This window comes from Anguilla anguilla, chromosome 6 (assembly GCF_013347855.1).
Source record: "Anguilla anguilla isolate fAngAng1 chromosome 6, fAngAng1.pri, whole genome shotgun sequence".
In the NCBI taxonomy this organism is placed as follows: domain Eukaryota; kingdom Metazoa; phylum Chordata; class Actinopteri; order Anguilliformes; family Anguillidae; genus Anguilla; species Anguilla anguilla.
The window spans coordinates 20944920-20964551 of record NC_049206.1 but is presented as its reverse complement, the minus strand read 5'-3'; the positions used below and the strand labels follow the sequence as shown (position 1 = coordinate 20964551).

At 44.4% G+C, this 19632-nt stretch overlaps 2 protein-coding genes across 5 annotated transcripts in view; one reads left to right on the top strand and one right to left on the bottom strand.

The window, feature by feature from the left end:
- Positions 1-1573: 1573 nt before the first annotated feature.
- Positions 1574-4567, top strand: cldn11a (claudin 11a). The gene is made up of 3 exons (XM_035422530.1): positions 1574-2035; positions 2597-2761; positions 3560-4567. Exons 1-3 carry the CDS (start codon positions 1810-1812, stop codon positions 3814-3816), a joined length of 648 nt encoding a protein of 215 aa, XP_035278421.1. The 5' UTR covers positions 1574-1809; the 3' UTR covers positions 3817-4567.
- Positions 4568-8433: 3866 nt separating this feature from the next.
- Positions 8434-19632, bottom strand: part of LOC118229944 (probable cationic amino acid transporter) — a 28063-nt gene continuing 16864 nt past the window's right edge. For all 4 annotated transcript variants that reach the window (XM_035422529.1, XM_035422526.1, XM_035422528.1 and 1 more), the window contains 5 exons: positions 18722-18939; positions 18216-18362; positions 15201-15409; positions 13312-14189; positions 8434-11891 (listed from right to left, as the gene is read on the bottom strand). In XM_035422529.1, coding sequence (XP_035278420.1) covers positions 11527-11891; positions 13312-14189; positions 15201-15409; positions 18216-18362; positions 18722-18939 — 1817 coding nt within the window. In that variant the 3' untranslated portion in view covers positions 8434-11526. The remainder of the gene's footprint in view (positions 11892-13311; positions 14190-15200; positions 15410-18215; positions 18363-18721; positions 18940-19632) is intronic.

Here is a 19632-nt window from a genome sequence, read left to right as displayed (position 1 = left end):
AAGTGGGAAAATTAAGAAACATTGTCATACAAAGGTGGAATATTGTACTAGTCATATATATTACTAAATACAGTGTAGTGTAGTACATATGTAAAACATGCACACATGACATTTAAAATATATATGTATTTACAATCTTAAATATCGACATCAGGAAATTGCAATTTTTTTATTTAAATGGTTTAAATTTATATGAAAAAAAATGCAAAGATGAAACACAGAATGTTCTCTCTGCATTTAATTGTATAAGGAAATCAAATGAATTGAGTGAGAAATCATGTGATATAAGTTACTGAAACCTGAAAGTGAACAGATTAGAAATTTATCCCAAGATGAAGCGTAGCTGTATCCACTGAGCACTTGCTGGATAGATGGGTGCAACAAAGGAAATTAGAAGGAGAAAATTTTTTAGATCAGTAGAAAACCTGCTTATGAAAGTAGACAGGAAAGACAAAGTAGTTCTGAGATAATTGTAAATCATCAAAACAAACTCACCGTGCCACTGGCAGCTGTAAAATGGAAGCAGGACTTGCTTACTGGCCCTGACCACTGGCACAAGCTCTACAATATCAGGTCTGTATGGTTTAACTCTAACCACACTGTATTTTCTGCTTAACTCTATCCTTATGCTGTTTATCAGATCTCGGTAAAGTACGATTTGTTCTGGAAATAACAAATGCAAATGCACTACTTGACGATAAAAACAATACTTGGTTAGAAAGGAAAATAATGAAATCAAGCTCATGTAAATGTATGACACAAAGACAATATTTTTCCTGGACCCTAGATCTCCACAAGCCAGTTCCCCACTTGGAGCAAGATGCATAATATACAAGAGAGAAAATGGTTTTATTGATTTTTTAGGGCAGTAAAGTCCTAAGGCATAGATACATCCATATTTTTACATTTATAATTTATAACCACAGAGAACTAGCATTAACTCATTTTTAATTAAATGTAACAGCATTTTTCGGGGTTGCTGTGTGACTTGTGGTATATTATCAATTAATATTTACCAGACAGAGAGTTTTGAATTTATCCGTTTTTATTTTGGGCACTTTCTACTAATTATTAGAACTATCATTTCTGTAGACCTATACGGCTTTTTATGAAGCAGCGGTCATTAGTTGAAAACATACACATACACACCGAGCTGTCCAGGAGTGGAATTGTCCTCCCCTGCTGTGCATAAAAACGAGAGTGCCGCTAGGTGGCAGTAACTATTTGGAAATGGAAACGCTCTCAAACAAGGTTGGAATCAAACAATCTGAAAGTACAGGTATCATGTAACATGAATCTTCCTTCAATTTCCTGGCCGGAACAAGTGAAAAGAGCATGAAAAACTTTATGAAGACGTTTATGCTGGTCATACAATTGTAGAAATTAGTAAATATAAACCCTGTCTAATATATAACATGCGCGTAGTAAAATAATGCTAAGACAATAGAAAAGGGTTTGAGCGAGAAAAAAAAGAGAGGGACCGAGGACCGTTAGTTTTCACTCCTAGCCACCTCATTGGCTGGAAGTTTTCTGGGGCTTTTTCTGGACTTACAATTGGCTATAAAATCCATTATTATGCTGTAATGCTGACTTTTTGGAATGACATCTTTACCGCTAATGGAATAGAACTACAACGCACAGTAAAGAGCCACTATACGATTGCTCCTTGGATTTCCTTTTGTTGGACATTGTTCAAATAATATCTGCGGGCTTCAGTCTGTTCTTTTATTGGCTTTTTATTCTGACAACTTTTCCCCAAACTTTACCCCATCTCTGCGTATCGCCGGAAAACTTTTTCCTGTCTGTGCCATGGCAAATACTTGCTTGCAGTTCAGCGGTTTCTTGGTCAGTTGTATTGGCTGGATTGGAATAATTATTGCTACAGCCACCAATGACTGGGTCGTCACCTGCAAGTATGGCATGAACACTTGCAAGAAGATGGACGAACTGGGAGCCAAAGGCTTATGGGCGGAATGCGTTATTTCAACAGCTCTGTATCACTGCATATCACTGACTCAGATTCTCGATTTACCTGGTAATTATTGGCACCGGACTTTCAACTTCAACTTGTCCTCGATCCTGCGGTTGGGGAATATATAATTATTTTAAGAAGGCCTAATTCAAAAGATCAATAACATATGTAACAAAACATATAACTATTGTAATAAAAACGTATGTACTTTTAAAAATGTAGCTACTTGTTGGCAGAGGTATTAAAAGTAGTGTCCAGAGAAAAACATAATTTTAAATGAACATGCTCATGAATTGTCGCCATTCATGGAACTGCAGTAATACAAGAAATATAAATATTCGGTGGAATAACTGAAAGAACGCTATTTAAATATATTTATATAGACCACACGCTGATGTGAATTCATATTGTTATGAATACGTAAACATTAAAATAAAATATTTTTAGCGTATGGACTTCACGCGACAGGTGTTTTAAGCGCCGTTTGTTTCAAATTTTAATCTGTTGTATTTACAGATGAAACGTTTTCCGTTTTCTTCGTAGACTTGTTGTATTTACAGATTAAACGTTTTCCATGTTCAATGTGGACTTTTAAAAATTATTTTCCCCCACTTCTGCTGCCAGCTTACATCCAGACGTCGCGTGCGCTGATGATCACTGCTTCGATTCTCGGACTACCTGCAGTAGCTCTCGTACTCGTGTCCATGCCCTGCATCAATCTGGGAAACGAACCCGAGAGCGCTAAGAGCAAGCGGTCAGTTCTGGGAGGAATCCTGATTCTGGTGATAGGTAAGTGAACCAAACATTCTCAATTACAGGATAGACCACTCCAGAACGAATCTTGTAATGAAATTAGCACTTACATCGTAACAGATGGTGTAGCCGATCAAATGGATTTGAACAATGACGTTTTGAATTACAATTTAACAGTTCTTCTCTAGTTAGAGGTGCGAAGTCAGAAATCTTTGTTTGAACAAAGCTTTTTTTTTTTTAAAATGATGTTCAGCTGCGTGTTTAATTAAAAAAATAATCGAATAAACCACTAAAATATGCGAAATATTAGAAACAAAAATAAGCAACATCACTTGTGATTAGCGTATAAATCTAAAGCAGGAGGGACAACGTTCCAACTGCCAGAGCCCAGCTCCATCACTACCCCGAGGTCCCCATCAAAATCAGGACCAAAAGAGTATTGAACTAGTCTGCCATATATTTTCATTTTTTCATATATCCTTGTTTGGATAGCTACCATCACTCAGATACATAACATGCGCAATTGTGAGTCAAAAATAGAGTACGTTTGTAGATTTTTAGTTATTTTTGCTACGCAGGACACTTGGTGCGAGCATCATTAGCCTCTGCAGACAGTTTTATTAAGTCCTTATCTATATATGGGAGGGGGAAACAGATACATGGGATTTAACTGAATTTGGGACATTACAACTGTGATTTTTACGACAGCACCGAACCCAGAGCACTTGTGCAATCACCCAGCTTTATGAATAGATATTGAAGGCAAGCAGATGCGAATCCCTGGATTGGTGCTTTGTTTTGACGACGATGCCTCTCTTGCGCATCTCTCCCCAGCGGCGTGCGGGATCGTGTCGACCGTATGGTTCCCGATCGGAGCCCACCACGAGCAGGGCCTCATGTCCTTCGGCTTCTCCCTGTACGCGGGCTGGATTGGATCGGTCTTCTGCCTCCTGGGGGGGTCCATGATCAGCTGCTGCTCCTCCGACACCCCCGCCCAGTACGCGGAGGACCGCTTCTACTACTCTAAGCAGGGCGCCACTAACCCCGTGCCCCCCTCCTCCGCCAACCATGCGAAGAGCGCGCATGTGTGAGAGGGACGAACGCAGCGCGCGGGGCCGTCACTCAAAAAGGATAATGCCCCGCCTCTCCTCTCTTCCTCCGCCCACCTCTCCCCCACACATTCGGTTACCAGAGGCTGCTCGGCGGCAGCAGGGATTGTTTTTGTACTAATATTTCCTGTGCAGTAGAAATAACCGTCTGCCCCTTGAAGTTCAACTGGATTGGTATCAGCCAACAGCAGGACCTGGTGCAGCGTCGTCCAGATGTTACGCAACTCATCGGCCGTGCCGCCAACTCTCTGTGTTAAAACAAAGGACTGAGAAATTTGCTTCAAAGTACAAAATACTTTTAAAAACTTTTTTTTTTGTTAAATAATACATTGCTTTTTTCTATTTTAAATACTGAATATTTTTGTCATGAATGTTTAATGTTTTAACAATTTCAGTAGTCTGTATTTGTTAGCAAATTTCGAAATCATTTACATATGATATTATATGATTCTGTGTGCAAAATGTGCCTGAAAATGAAATACTGTAACTGGCTTTTCTGCTGAATGATTCCTCATCTTTAGGTACAATCAACATAAACTCAAAAAGTGTTTCTCAGAAACATTGATGTTAAAGTGCTTTTAAAGTTACACAAGTGACCACAGAACAGAATTGACTTCCAAAGATATTCCTAATATTAAATGTTAAAATCATTTCTAACATTTGCATTTGGGGAAAAAAAACACAGAATTTTGTGTCTTGGTTATTTATTGCAATAATTGTATCTGTTATATTTGTCTTCTTAAAAAAAGAATAAAAGTGTTTGTTTTTTTGCTGAATTGGCTGGTTTATGTGGCAGTTCTTTACAGTGAATGTGGCAGTTGCTGTAATGTAAATTATTCCCTGTAAGGGGTCATCACAAAAGGAAGTCACACCAAAACAGAACAAGCAATCCCTGTCATTTCAAAATGCGTTAAAGATGATAGCTGACCCCTGTAAGGCCGTGGGCCTACAGTAACTCTGTGGCGATGCTAACACCGCATACCAAAGAGGGCCCTGCCATCTTCTCCAACTGAATTGCTGCATCATCATTAAACATGCAGAACACTTGTGATAATGACCCTGCAGTGTTGCGTGGGAGCAGCGATGTATGCGGTCGGTAATGGTTACACTGACTTTGAGTCGCACAGAATTACCATTACCGCTGACGTAGGACTCGACGAACGTCAAACGGCTTCAAACCGTCTTCGGGCCGCCATAAGGAAAGATTTATAGAGTAATCATATCCATTTTCCCTGTTTGTATGCACAAGGAGGCACGCCCTCTCTTCTGAGCACGTTCAAACAATCAGTCATTGATTTGCCAGCTGCTCTGTAACGTCAGCTTTGGTTTAAGTGATCCCTGGCGATCTTATGTCCCGGAAAAATAGTCTGCACCAGATCAAGCCACCATCGACTCGTTTTTAAATAGGTCTCTGTCCTTTGAGGCAGAAGAGAGTGCAAAAATGTGTTCATCCCTATTTCTTATCCTGCACTTAACATAAGATGAAAACCACCTGTCCCTAATATATCCGAAGCCCTGCAGGGAGCATGAAATCAAATAGAAGCCTCGGAACCTGGAAAGTCGAACTTGGAACAAAAAACAACAAAAAGTTAAAGAAAAAAGTATGTAAGCTAAATGCTTTCCACAACACACAAGGAAAACACCCCTATGTGAATATATTAACTCACTTGCATTTGACTTTTTTGACCCCCCCCCCCTTTTTTTTCTGAAACTTCAGTTCCAGTTCTAAATTTCTCAGATTCACAAAAATTGCAATTCATAGCAAGTAGCTAAGAGAAAAACTAGTTCTCTATTATTGTACCAATTTATTTTTTGCATTTCTAGTTTGGAATGCCTAGTTAAGGTACATTCGTTTTCATTGCTACAACCTCTTCTGTCAATTCTATGAAGCACAGAAAAGCACAGTCCCCTCCGAAGCATGCAATGTCAAACTGCTTCTTCTATTCCCACCACAGCCCACCAACTAAGCTTATTCAGACATTGAGATGCTTCATGTGTAGCCTGTGTAGGCATAGAGGGTGCCTGGAGGATGAACGAAGGTCACTGGCTCAAGAAGCAACCCTGTCATCCTGCCAGCTGAAATCCCACCTCCCTGGGGGACGTCACGGCCAATCATGTGCTGTGCTGCACGACTGCTGGCCACAGCTGTTGCTGCCAAAGTTCGGTTTTCATACCTGTACTTCAACAGGATGTGCCACCCAGCATTACAGGGAGTTCCTTTTTGGTCAGTGCTTCAAATATTTAAGTCACTACATGACTGAAAAAACACAGCTCTCCTCAGCCAGCTCACAGCTCTTTGTGCTGACGGGCGCTGAAAAGCTAAACAACGGCCTTCCATCCCGACATCCAAGGTCAGCCTCGAGCTGGCGTGGTTATTTAGGGCTTCACTTTCTGTTACACTCTAAGCAATTTAGCAATTTGTTACCAATGAGTCATCGGAGTACAGGCTCAATTGCACTGGCTGTAAATCAGTGGACGGCAAGACAAACAAGGGAAGCACTAACGGAAAATAAAATGGATGAGATACGGGCAGAACGTAATAACTAAATAGGTGGGCACAGGCCGCACGAACAAGGTGCACATCATTACAGAGCCGTCCCTGCCTCCCCACTCTGAGCAAGTCTTGTATGCCGATGAAGGACTGCCTCCCTAGTATTTTCCTTAGTAGGCAGTTTCATATAAAGGGTGGTCCTGTAAAGCAGGAAGCAGAGAAATCAGACAAAGGGTGGCATGGATCCCATTGTTTTTAGGAATAGAAAACCTGATATAAATGTGCAGCTTACTAAGACAGGTATTTTCCCTTCCCAAAAAGCAATATACATACATAATAATAATACACACGCACACACACACACATTCAATATATTCAACAATATAGCTCATGTTGGTACATATGATTCCTCTTGCATTTTGAATCAATGAATATTATTTTCAGCAGCTGCAGAATTCTGCCTATCCAGGATGATTGGTGTTGTAATAGTTTGTAAAAAGGACAGGTGTGTGATATCTTCACACCCATTGATGATGCATCCCTTCTGGGAATAGGGTATTGCAGTCCTATGAAAAACCAGACAGAAATAGGTAAACCTGGTCATCTTGAATTCTGACTAATGCTTTTGTTAAAAAATGTGCAGTAGAAATTGAACATGCAGATGCTTTGTACTGCAATGTGCATTACAAAATCGCACAGGACTGATTTGGTAATGGAATGTGTGAGTTTTTGAGCTGGCCTACATCAGACTGGTTTCCCAAAGTTTCATAGTTTTTTTTTTGACAGGACATTTGTAATGTTCTGCTATTGTAGTATTGTTTGATTATGGGAAACCCAAAGGCCTTTCCAGACTATTTCCCCCAGAGTCCTGATTTATATACTGCATGTCCTGTTAAGTTGACCGAAGTCCTTTCATTTTTGGGCTTTATTTCTGATTATTTCAGTTCTCTGGTTTTTCTTTCTTAAGCTAAACAGACAGCCCTCTTTCCAACTGCCCGACACATCCACATAATTTTGTTTGTGGTGGACTGACTGTCACGTGCAAGGTGTTAAGGTGACTGTAATGCAGAGAATCTGTAATACACCCTAATTTTAAAGGGAGGTTAGGTGTGTGAACTAAACTGTATTCTTGGCTAGAAATAGCTGTACAAAATAAGTATTGTACCTTACTGAACCTGTGTTTAGCAGTTGTCTATGACCATGAAATGCATTTTTTGTACGTCGCTTTGGATAAAAGCGTCTGCCAAATAAATGTAATGTAATGTAATGGGACATAAGGATTTAAATGTTAAATCTTTGTTTAAAGATATAACTACAAAGTGCAGGAAATTTTAGCTACGGTACCATTACAGTAAGCAGTCTAGAATTCAGTTTCCTCTTGTGTACGACATGCTATTACATGTTTTCTTTTAAATTCAGGCTGAAATATTTAAAGAGCCAATAAATTGGTATAAACAGCTTTTTAAAGATATTGTACTCCATTTAATAACTTAACTCTGTAATGGTGCCAAACTGGAACTAAGCACCTAATTTACCTAACATAACTTTATTTACATGGGGCTGTATTATCCTGGCTTGGACAATAACTTTATGAAGCTGATCATTTTGAGGAGCTGATACTTCATAAATGTCTGCGATATAATGAACGGGCCAAATTGCTCTAAAAGTGTATTCCTAAACTAATGGAATGCTGCTCAGTGCCCAAACCATGATGCCCAGTCAAGGGGCACTTGTTATGACCGTGTGATGGACAAACAGGCGATCCAGCGAGGCGATACTGGTGTGGAACGAGTCTCCCTCTGAGCAGTCAAACCCTTATCTCTCTGCTCCAGAGCTGAAATGGGATAGCAGATGTACAAGGCAGGAAAGCAAAACATTTCATCAAACAACATTGTGGCAGCCAGATACTCCACACCCAGTCAACAAGTTGCCGTTAGACACAAAAAAGCATTTTTGAACCGCAGCAACACTGGTGTCATTGTGACCAGTACAGCTTATCTTCTTTCGCATTTGTTTTTGAAAGTTTTGCTAAATATGTCACTTGCTGTGCTTTAAATCACGGCTATATTCTCACCAAACAACGGTAAAGTAAGAGACTACAAGGCATCTGCAATAAATAACTTTCATTTGTTGCATGGAGGCAATATCAACAAGTCATTACACAGTGCACCAGAAGGGCATGACCACACATTAAAAATATAAACAAACCAGAACACAGCAACTTCATATCAGAAATGCACAATTTACAGCAAAAACAACAAATTTTCAGGGGGAAGCCAGTCTTTAACATTGCCCATACAAAGACCAAATAAACCATAGCGACAGCTAGGAAGATAGTTTACAAGAACACAAAAGCTATGCTTTTCATTTTCTTCCAAGACACACACAAAAAAAAAAAACCAAAACAAATAGTAGCTGACTTTAAAAGCAATAGTGGCAACATTTGTTTTCATTATTTTTTCCTTATAATTCTGTAATAAAATAGCTCTTTTATGCTTATCCTCTCTACGCTATTTTGTACCGTAATCTAAATCTAGGTTCCCTCATTCGAAAGGAAAGAGTAGAGCCTTCAGCTGAGCCCCGAGTCGACTCCTTTTAAAAATACAGGGCTTCGCTGCTTTGTGGAGGCCAGTCTCTGTGGCTGTGGTAAGCAAAGGGGAGTTGAGACTGACGAGAAACCCCCCACTCAAGCAGAAAACATTGGAGAACCCACAGTTACGAAAACACCAGTTAAAAAAATACTTTATCTTCTTTTAGCTCACTCCATTCTACTGAAGTCTAATGGTCACTTTCGTTTCGTTGATAAAGTAAACAAATGTCGCAAACTTTGGCTTGCTTTGTAAACAGAAGGCTGCAGTAGAAGGGGGCGGGGTTAGGTACAGAACAGCGTCAAGGGTCGTCCCTACCTGTCTCTCAGCCCCCCCGCCCCGCCCCCCCAAATTGCTACATTTTATAGCTGTAATATGTCTCGTCGTGGTCACCGCACATGCAAATACTCGACAACACTCTACTCCGGGACCCCTGTGTCTCAACATGCAAGAGAGTCAAACAAGCTTCCACTTTACACACAGGCGGCCATACCAAACACCATTAATCTTGTACCGAACGAGGCCCCCCCCGGCAGCACCCTACCAATAAAAGCCTGCAGGTGCGGTAAACAGAGGTGCTGAAGATGGTTGGATCCCCGCTGACATAAACTTAAGAGACGCTGCATTGTTTCCCTCCTAACAGGCATGGCTTCTGCTGACTACATTCGCTCGCAGATACAAAGCCTGCTTTTCTTTTTGGCAGAATTTGTGAGGATTTCTAACAGGTAGAACGCATCTTCATTCAGACGGTCAAAAGCAGCTATGTCACCCTTACATTTGGCTTTGGATGAAGATCCTAAGGGAGCAGGGGAAAGTGGGAGGGCACTGGAAGTGCAGACATGGCGGAATGGAATTACTCCATTTTACAGACAAAACTTCTCTTAGCAGGACAAGTTTTTGTGAGCTGCCGCGGGGGCCTTGTTTGGTCCTTTTGGACCCGGACGGTCGAGCGATAGGCAGAAACGAGTCGGAACCGGTTACCGGAGTCACCTGACAACACCTGAGTCACAGAGGAGAGAGAGGAAACGGCAAAACACCAGAAGAGCAGAACACCACACTCCAGACAGAAGCATTCATCACAAGCGACAGGGGGCTTCCCGTTCATGCATTGACTTTGTTTACTCCACAGGTGTACGTATACTTCTTTTTTCGGTCTCGCACTTCTCAACGGACACCGACAAGCCAGAAAACAAGCAAACAAACAAAACAACCCACCAGTTACAGTGTAATATTGTGTTCACGGATCAGCCTGCTTTCCGAGATGGCCAATGGGGCAAATCCAAGGCCGTCGCTATGGTGAAGCGAAGATGACAGACAACAGCAGCACAAGCAAAAACCGAGTACAAAAAGAAGACCTGATGGATGGCCCTAAGCTCCTCCCACTCCTGACAGTGTGTTAGAAAACGTGGATGGATTCGCTGCTGATGATAAAAGCTCAAGCACACTCTGGGAGATGAAGGCACTATTGCAAGCAAAGTCCAATTACTATTTGCGGCCCTGCAAGCACCCACCCACCCCATCCACCGGGCTAAATGTCAGAGAGCCGGAGATTAGATTGAAGGAAAGACCTCTGATTTCCTTGCCCTGGATTTAAGGCTCTTTCTGAAGCACTGAGCTATGTTTTTAAGTGCATGTCCTCACCTCCACCCATGAGTTGTGTGGCCAGATTTACTGGCTTTCCAAAGCACAACAGGTCATGAAATGGGTTTGGCCATTTAAGGACAGAAGATATGACTGTTAAACCTGGGTTTGGCCTATGAGATAAATAAAACAATAAATCGAGGAGCCATAAAAGGAGTCAATAGGAGTCAAAACCAAAAAAATAAAACAGTTGTTTGACCCCCTTTGAAACATCCAGACTTTAAATATGAAATAAAGCTACAAAGTTCTAAATTTATGTAAGGTTGGGTTTGGATCTAGATTTCAGCAAATTTCCTAGAATCAGACAGTTTTTCACAGGAATCAACTGACACCGAAGGCTGAGCACAGAAAGCTGGCCTGGCTACATTTCCTTACAGCAGCTGTCACAGGAAGGGGCAGGGCTTTGGGACAAAACTCCCGAGTCATAACAGGAAGCATCGTCCCACCCCATACTTTCAACGTCCTATGAGAATGGTAAGACAAGAACATGGCACCTACTGACCCATATCTACTCATGATGCTGTGATAGTAATGTCTCTCTTGAGGGCTTAGCAAATGACACTCTGACCATGTCAGAACACCAGTTAGACTGAAAACCCTGCAGTTCAGAGCCTCTGTACTCAGGTCACTGCTGGTACAATCCTGGCAGAGTGCCAGTTTACCACACTTCTGTGAAATGGGTAAATTGGATGCATTTAGTAAACATCGAGTAATTTGGTTGTTTTCAATTTCAACAGATCTTTTTTGCATTTTTGAAAATGAAACTGAGTTCATATTTGGGATTTCAGATTTCACCATAAAAATGAATCCATCAAACAATAAATACGAGTGGTCCAAAAAACAAAAAAAAATCAAAGCAAGGAATTCAACATAAAGGAAGGCTATATAAAAGCTAGATATGAACAGAGTGAACATTCTAGCCCAGAAGGTTTGCTGCAGCTTTTGACAGACGGGTTACATTCACAGACACTCTCATTCAGGCGAGTAATCGAGCTCATCGTCCGCGATCAGGGCGGCGAAGCCCTGGCTGGCTTTGCCTTTGCCCCGCGGCCGGCTGCTCTGAGCGGAGGTCCTGTTGCCGTCGGCGCTCTCCGGCGCCGGCTGCTCCGGCTGCTGCTCCGGCTGCTGCTTCTGCGGCTGGTAGCCGTCCTCCTCCGCGCCGCCCCAGCCCTGGTACTCGCCCCCGCCATCCTGCGGGTAGAGGTCGTCGTCCACGGCGAAGCTGTCGTCCACGCCGGCGTCGTAGCGCTGGTACGTGCTGGCGTGGGCCTCCTCCTCCCGGGCGGTGATCTCCAGGGTGCTGTTCCACATGCCGTAGCCGAAGTAGATCAGCACACCTGCGGGCAGGAGGGAGGCGGAGGGACAGTCATTTCCGGCTGCGTTAACTTGGAGGGTCCAAAAACCGGCCTCTGAAGATTACCTGTAGTTCACTTTGCTGTTATCATTTAACGTTAGCGCTAACTGGAGCTTCGGATAAAACGTTTAAAATGTTTATGGGCATTTGAACATTAACTCAGATTTTTCAGATTCTGATTTCAGATTGTACCAAAAAAGTAATAAACTTTATTCATTTCTACGATACCTCCAATTCATGTAATTTGCAGCCCCATGTACTAACAAAATTAAAAAAAAACATATTATAAAAACAATTAAAAGAAAAAACTCAGATAAAATGGAAAAAACTAAAAATACACAGTAAGGAAACTTAACATAGTCTGATAGGATTTTTGCAATGTATTCCATATAAATCACTGAAAACTCACCAAAGGCAAACTGTATGTTGTCCTGATACAACCTAAGTTATTGTCACTCAAATACCATGGCCATGCTCTGAACTTAGAAAGTTACATTTAATTACAGTGCAGCCTGGCCTTGGAACATGCTACAAAACAGATAAATTCTGAGAACTTGTGACCCTGACTGAATTTAAAGGCTTGATCCTTTCTTCAGTAACCGAGAAAAGATCCTGTTACCAACATTTCCCATCACGGATAATGTATGTACAGCACTTCGTAACTCTATTTGTAGTGACAGTCAAAACCTATAAGGAATGTATTCTATCTGATGCAGCTTTTTTGGCCAGGACTCAAAGGGACTTTCCCAAAAGATATCTCAAAGGGATCTCACGGGAAATATAAAGGACAGATAAAAAAGGAAATGAAAATTTTATAGTGTCAAATACTTTTCCACAGGTTAAGTGCAGCAGTAAGTCATTACTCCTCCCATTGTTTAGTCTGGCATTTAAGCGTGCATTCTCTATATTTATGTCATTCAAGGTTTGAAATGGAACTATAATATTTTAGAGAATGGCTAATATCCAAGTAAATAATTTCAATCACATAGTACTGACAATGCATTGTAGAAAACCGAAATACAAAAACTGAAAAACTGTAAAAAAAAAACAGACCTGGGTCAAATACATATTTGTTTTGGATTCAAATACTTTTCTGCGCTTTACTGATCTTGTCTGATGTACTGGAACCATTTAAATACTCTCAAAAAGTGCAAACCCTGCCTTCTGGTCATATTGGCAGGCTCAATTACACCAGGCAAGATCAATAGAGCACAGAAAAGTATTTGGATCCAAAACAAATATGTATTTCACCCAGGTTTGGTAAGAAAGCTACTGTAGGAAGCAGAGAACACAGAATATAATGCATCACCCTCAGAACTGATGGACGGACTGAGGGGACGACTCACAACAAATGAACGACCCACTGACGGACAGACAATCAGACCAACGGGCGGGGCGCCTACCCACGAAGCACCAGACGGTGAACCGGATCCAGGTGATGCTGGAGAGCTTGAGCATGAGGTAAATGTTGACGAGCATGGCGGAGGCGGGGACGAAGGGCACGCAGGGCGCCATGTAGGGCAGCTTCTTGGGGTTCTCGGGCTGCTGCACGATGACGAAGACCAGGGCGGCGATGAGCAGCACCATCAGCACCACCAGCAGCGCCGCCCACCAGCTCCCGCCCGCCACGTAGTCCGCCCCGAAGATGATGAAGGCGCAGAAGAGGAAGATGAGCACGAAGAGGAGCAGGACGCAGGTGGCCACCGTGCGGCCCGTGGCGACCGTGGGCCGGTCCATCTTGGCGGGCAGGCCCAGGCGGATGCGCAGGGTGTAGTACCGGGGCCCCAGGAGCTTCTTCAGCTTGAGCAGGAAGACGCTCTCCGACTCGTCCGCCTCCACGCCCGAGCCCATCTCCACCGTGCCGTAGTTGGGGTGCCCGGCGCCGTAGGCCGACTTGTCGGGCTTGCCGATGAGCATCTCGTTGTCGCCCAGCGAGGGCAGGTTCTTGGCGCCGCAGGTGTTGGTGGGCGGGCCCCCGTAGTCCTCGCCCTCGCTGGCGGGCGAGCAGGCGTCCTTCTCGCACTCGGCCAGCACGCCCTCCTTCCTCTTGGCGCTCTCCTCGGACAGGAAGTTGACGAAGCCGTGGATGTCGCTCTCGGGCTGGTAGCGCAGCAGGAGGACGCAGACGGACACCAGGGTGTAGGCCAGGAGGGTGCCGATGGACATCATCTCGATCAGGTCCCGCAGGCTGACCAGCAGGGCCAGCAGGGACGCCATGAAGCCCGACACCACGCAGGCCACCGCCGGCGTCTCCGTGTATGTGCTCACATGAGCCAGGAACCTGAGACACACACGCAAGCACACACACACACAAACACACGCAAGCACACACACACACACACACACACACACACACATGTACACACATGCACGCACACCCACACACACACACGTTTACACGCACACACGCACACACACACACACATGCACGCACACACACACACACGTACACACACACACACACACACACACACGTACACACACACGTACACACACACACACACACACACACACACACACACACACACACACGTACACACACACACACACACACACACATGCACGCACACCCACACACACACATACACACACACACATGCACGCACACCCACACACACACACACACACACACACACACACACACACACACACACACACATGTACACACATGCACGCACACCCACACACACACACACGTGTACACACATGCACGCACACACGCACATATATCCATGTAATGCCAGCATTTGTTTTTGGGGCTTTTTCAGCTTTATTGGACAGGACAGTGTAGAGAGACAGGAAGAACAGGGAAGAGAGAGGGAGAGACGTGCGACAAAGGTCGCGCGGTCGGACTCGAACCGCCGACGTCGCGGCTCGTAATGAGCATGTGGACAGTGCTCTACAGGCTACGCCATGAGACACCCCCATGCCAGCATCTACTTTCAAGATCAAAAACTGTATTGAAGTAAGATGATAATGCCTAAAACACAATTAAGCATGGCTGCATATATTATGAATGGCAGCTGAAACAGCCATATAACAGATTTCAGTTTTTTACTAATTCATCTGGACTGTGAAAGTAATCACATGACATTCAGCCGATACCTTACAGCTAGCAGCTCACAGCGTAAAAAAAAGACATTTCAATGAGCTATTTTGGTCCAAAGACTTAGTTCTTGTGTACAACTACTCCGTGGTATAAAAATGTACAATAACCTGGTTACTACTGGAAAATATTGTCCATATTCACACCCAGCCAGTACAACTGGCGTACGCCCGTGTGGGGTCTCACCTGAAGAGCAGGCCATCCCCTGCCATGGCGTAGATGACCCGGGGCATGGGGAAGAGGGAGCCCAGCAGGCTGACCGTCAGCCCCGCTATGGAGCCGATGGCCACCACGTACTTGGCAGCCTGGAAGCCGTGCAGGGTGAACATCTCCATCAGAGGGGCGTCGGCGTCGATCTCAGTGTAGGGGACCATCAGGGTCAGGACCACACTGACCTGCAAGGAGTTAAAGGGTGAATCGGCAGAACTCTGGGTGGTCCCAGAGAGCTGGCACGGGGCCCTGTGCTGTATCATGGAGCTGGTGGGGGGCACTGGGCTGTACCATGGAGATAGCAGAGGGGCTGCTGGACTATACCACAGAGCTGGCATGGGGGCCAGGGTTGTACCATGGGGCTGGTGGGTGGCACTGGGCTGCACCATGGAGGTAGCAGAGGGGCTGCTAGACTATACCACAGAGCTGGCACGGGGCCCTGTGCGGTATCATGGAGCTGGTGGGGGGCACTGGGCTGTACCATGGAGATAGCAGAGGGGTTGCTGGACTATACCACTGAGCTGGCATGGGGTCCAGTGGCTCATTCCAATCACTTATTTCATCTGTCCCCTTGGTCCTCGCCTGACCCAGAAATCAATCAAGGTCCACAATCTTCAAGGACATTCCAACTCGTTAAATGCTCCTTGATGGAGCTAGGAGCAAGGAGCCTGGAGGCTCCTGAAGGATGCTTGATTAAGGAAACCCAAGTTCATCCTTAGTATGGTTTTTTTCCCCCGGAATGCATGACATATAAACGATCGACCAGTGGATCTGCCTCTAACCTCTCCCCGTCTGCCACATCTACAATTGACGCGGCCTAAAACTAAGCGATTGGAATAAGCACCAGAGCTGTATCATGGAGCTGGTATCGGGCACTGGGCTGTACCATGAAGACAGCACGGGGGGTGCTGGACTGCAACACAAAGCTCTACTGGGATGTACCACAATACAGGCACAGGGACGCTTTTACCAGAGTCTCCCTCATTAGCCTGCCCAGCGCCAGTTCTACTGAAAAAGCCCATGGTGAGCCTTTGTACCTGAAATGTCTCATGACTTAAAAGAAATAACCCCTGGGAGAGAAAAAAGGGAGGAAATGGCTCTAGGAAACACTTTGTTTTGTTAACATATCAATGAATAATATTCTGGTGCTCTTTCGCAGTTTCACTAAGGTCCATGGAAAATTAAATGAACTGAACGCTAGAATTCCAGTCACTCTGGGGATATTATCAATTATTCAGTGTTTGCATATCAAATGTATGTGAGTCCTTCTTATTAAAAACCAGATGAAATATGATCCATCACTTTCACTCTGAGAGAGTAAATGATCTCATATGAGCCCTGTCCTCATATACCTGTATTGCACAGTAGATTTTCTCTAAGTGTGATTTGGAAATGTGTGCTTGGCACCACTGCAATGCATCTGATCTGCAGGTGGCAAAGTAGTGTTCTGGCACCAATCAGAACTGAACAGAGTGTTTTGATCCGACTCTGCAAGCTTTGAAGCTTGAACTCCCTGCCACAAAAGTCAAGCCCTTAATACATTTCGTCAGTAATGTGAGAGTGTAAGAGCAAGAGAAAGAGAGCGAGAGAGTAAGAGAGTGATATAAAGATGAAGAAAGACAGAGATGCGAAAACAAGAGCCATTACAGACTTATACCCTTCCTTTATAAATTAATTTACTGTCAGTCTACAGATGCCATTATCAGGCCACGGTCAAATCACAGTGTTCATGAAGAGAACACTCAACACATAGGCACAGAAAGCTGTACAACAGTTTTTCAACTGACACTGATGAGTAAGTCTACATGAAATATTACAATACCTGTGAAGATTAACATACAAGACTAGTTACGCTTGGCTTTAAATGATTTGAAAATGTCAAAATTTTCATTTAAAATGTATAAATTCAAATAACAAAACAAAGACGACTTGATGGTGACTGTAAAACCATGAAGATAAAACCGAGAATGTTCTCAAACCAAAAATACAAAGACCGATAAACCCAGATTAAAACGGTGAAGATGCAATGGGAGAAATCGTGTGGGCCCAGTACCCAGCGCTGTGCAGCGTTCGTCTGCAGTAACGCTCGCCCACTAATTGCTCCATGATGCCGCGGCCGCCCATCTGTCCCGGGGATTGTGCGAGGAGGCGGGATTACCGCCGGGAGATTACAGAACACCAGGCAGATGTGGCCCGGAGAGAGCCGGACGCACGGGATCCGCGCTACGCGTGGGTCGTAAAGAAAGGTGCCATTTTGTACGCGGAGAAAAGGCGCTGGGGGGTTTGGGTCTAATGAGGATGTGCTAGGGCCATGTGACAGCAGCGCAGAGGAACGCAGCTGATAATTGGTGTGTGTCGAGTGGGGGCGGGGCTAGCGAGAGGCGTGAGAACAAAGGGCGTTTGAAGACTCGCTCTCCCTCCAGGCTCAAACGGGGAGGGAAGGCGGACGCGTCATCTCAGGACGCCGTGGAAACGGCGAATCGCCGCGTGCGCAGAGCCTCCGGGGGGCGCTGTTATTCGCGTCGTCCGAACCCCGACTGTTTATAGGTGAGGCAGCCCGCTGCATTAAGCATCGCCATGGCAACAGGAAGCAACAGCCTTGATGTGGCACAGATTCCCGCTCCTTAAGAAACGGGCGCTCGGTGAGCAGAACGCTAGAAGATTCTGGGTTCGCATTTGAAGGGGTGGCGGTGCAGGGAGGGTGAAGAGGCAGTCTGTCAGGGAAAGACCGTACGAACTTTGCAGCCAGTGTTTTTGTGGCCTTATGTTATTGGAAGATGAGTTCCAATTAATTTTCCAGGTTGTTCCATTTTAAAAAAATCCCATTGGATTTAGGACAGATATATGACTGCATATTGCATTCTTGGGTTTTTTAATTTTTAAAAAATCTCCTCATACTGACTAACCAACTTATTAAAAAAATGCATCCTGGGAAACATGAGCGCAGCTAATGCCACCGGCGACAGGAAGAGGAGGCTTATGGGTACTCACGGAGACGTAGGCCGTCAGGCAGGTCACCAGAGAGGCCGTGATGGCGTAGGGGATGGAGGTGTTGGGGCTCTTGGCCTCTTCTCCCGTGGTGGCGATGATGTCGAAGCCGATGAAAGCGTAGAAGCAGGTGGCGGCACCTTGCATGACCTGCCAGAAACAGAGGTTGCCCTGGTTACTGATCCATGAACTTCAGCGGTCAGATTTCTAGTGGGAGGACCTGAGTCTTCAGTACAGTAAGTTAATAATCACTCTTGCCGGGAAGTTGGAGTGCATGTTTTCTAAGGAAACAGGTTGAAACTCAGCTCATGCCACACCCTTTACACAAAGCAGAAGCACTGCAGCAGGTTTGGGGCGGTGGGAAAACTAATACGACAGTCTAGCATGATTCATTGAAGCACCACCATGAATTTGACAGTAGTATGTTTTATAACTATTTGCTAATATTTTTAAAAGCTATTAAAGACTTTTTTTTGGATATGTGAGAGGTGGGAGTGGTTTGTCAGTACCCCTGACCAGCCGTAGGGCAGGAACCGGCCCTCGTCCCAGTTGGAGCCGTTGACGAAGAACATCCCAGCGATCATCATGAAGACCCACACCACCAGGTTGATGACGTTGAGCACGTTGTTGAAGCCCACCGAGTTCTTCACCCCCAGCGCCACGATCACAGTCACCAGCACTGCGATGACCAAAGCCAGGAAGTCTGGGTACGACTCCTCGCCTTTCCCTGGGGCGGGGGGGGTGGGGGGGGGGGGTCAAGGGGACAGAGTCACTCACTGAACATACAGACAAACAAAATCCAGGCACATGCATGCATGCGCACGTGTATAAACTTGTGTGGAGCTAGGTAAGAAATCAATGTTAAAAACATGAAGATGTATGATGGCTGGGTGTACTAGCCCGTGGAATGCAGGACATTCCAAAATCAGCATTTTGCACTAATTCACTGGCATTCTGATAAAAATAAATATTTTTTTTTGCCATAATACGCCAACTCACAATAACAACACAATAAATGTATGTCATTTAAAATTCTGTAATCTTGTGGTTCAATTATTGTATCTTGTTCAAGTCTGGGCCATTGCCTGTTGTAATCTTAAAAAAAAAAACGTTGGAATATCTATATTTATAGAAGGTAGTATATATATATTTTTTAGCATTTTGGCTTTTTCTGCATGAACAAAATGCAGAATCTTGTGTTAACGTGACCACTGGTATGCCTTTCCCACTCACACACTCACTCAAAGGGAGAGAGAGCAGTTTTGGTCACTCAATTTCTCAGCTTCACCGTACGGCTTTTTGCAGAACGCATTTTCACACACATGCAGCCAGTCAAAGGGATCTATCCCATCTGTGGCCTGGATTGGAGCGAAGCCAATTCCGATATGCCTTTCTACATTTCACGAGCTAACCAAGCCTT

Excerpts from the sequence above, each read along its gene's own strand:
- cldn11a (XM_035422530.1), top strand. The coding sequence starts at position 1,810 with ATGGCAAATACTTGCTTGCAGTTCAGCGGTTTCTTGGTCAGTTGTATT. Across the intron at positions 2,036-2,596 it reads TCAGATTCTCGATTTACCTG|CTTACATCCAGACGTCGCGT; the intron begins GTAATTATTGGC and ends TTCTGCTGCCAG. Across the intron at positions 2,762-3,559 it reads AATCCTGATTCTGGTGATAG|CGGCGTGCGGGATCGTGTCG; the intron begins GTAAGTGAACCA and ends ATCTCTCCCCAG.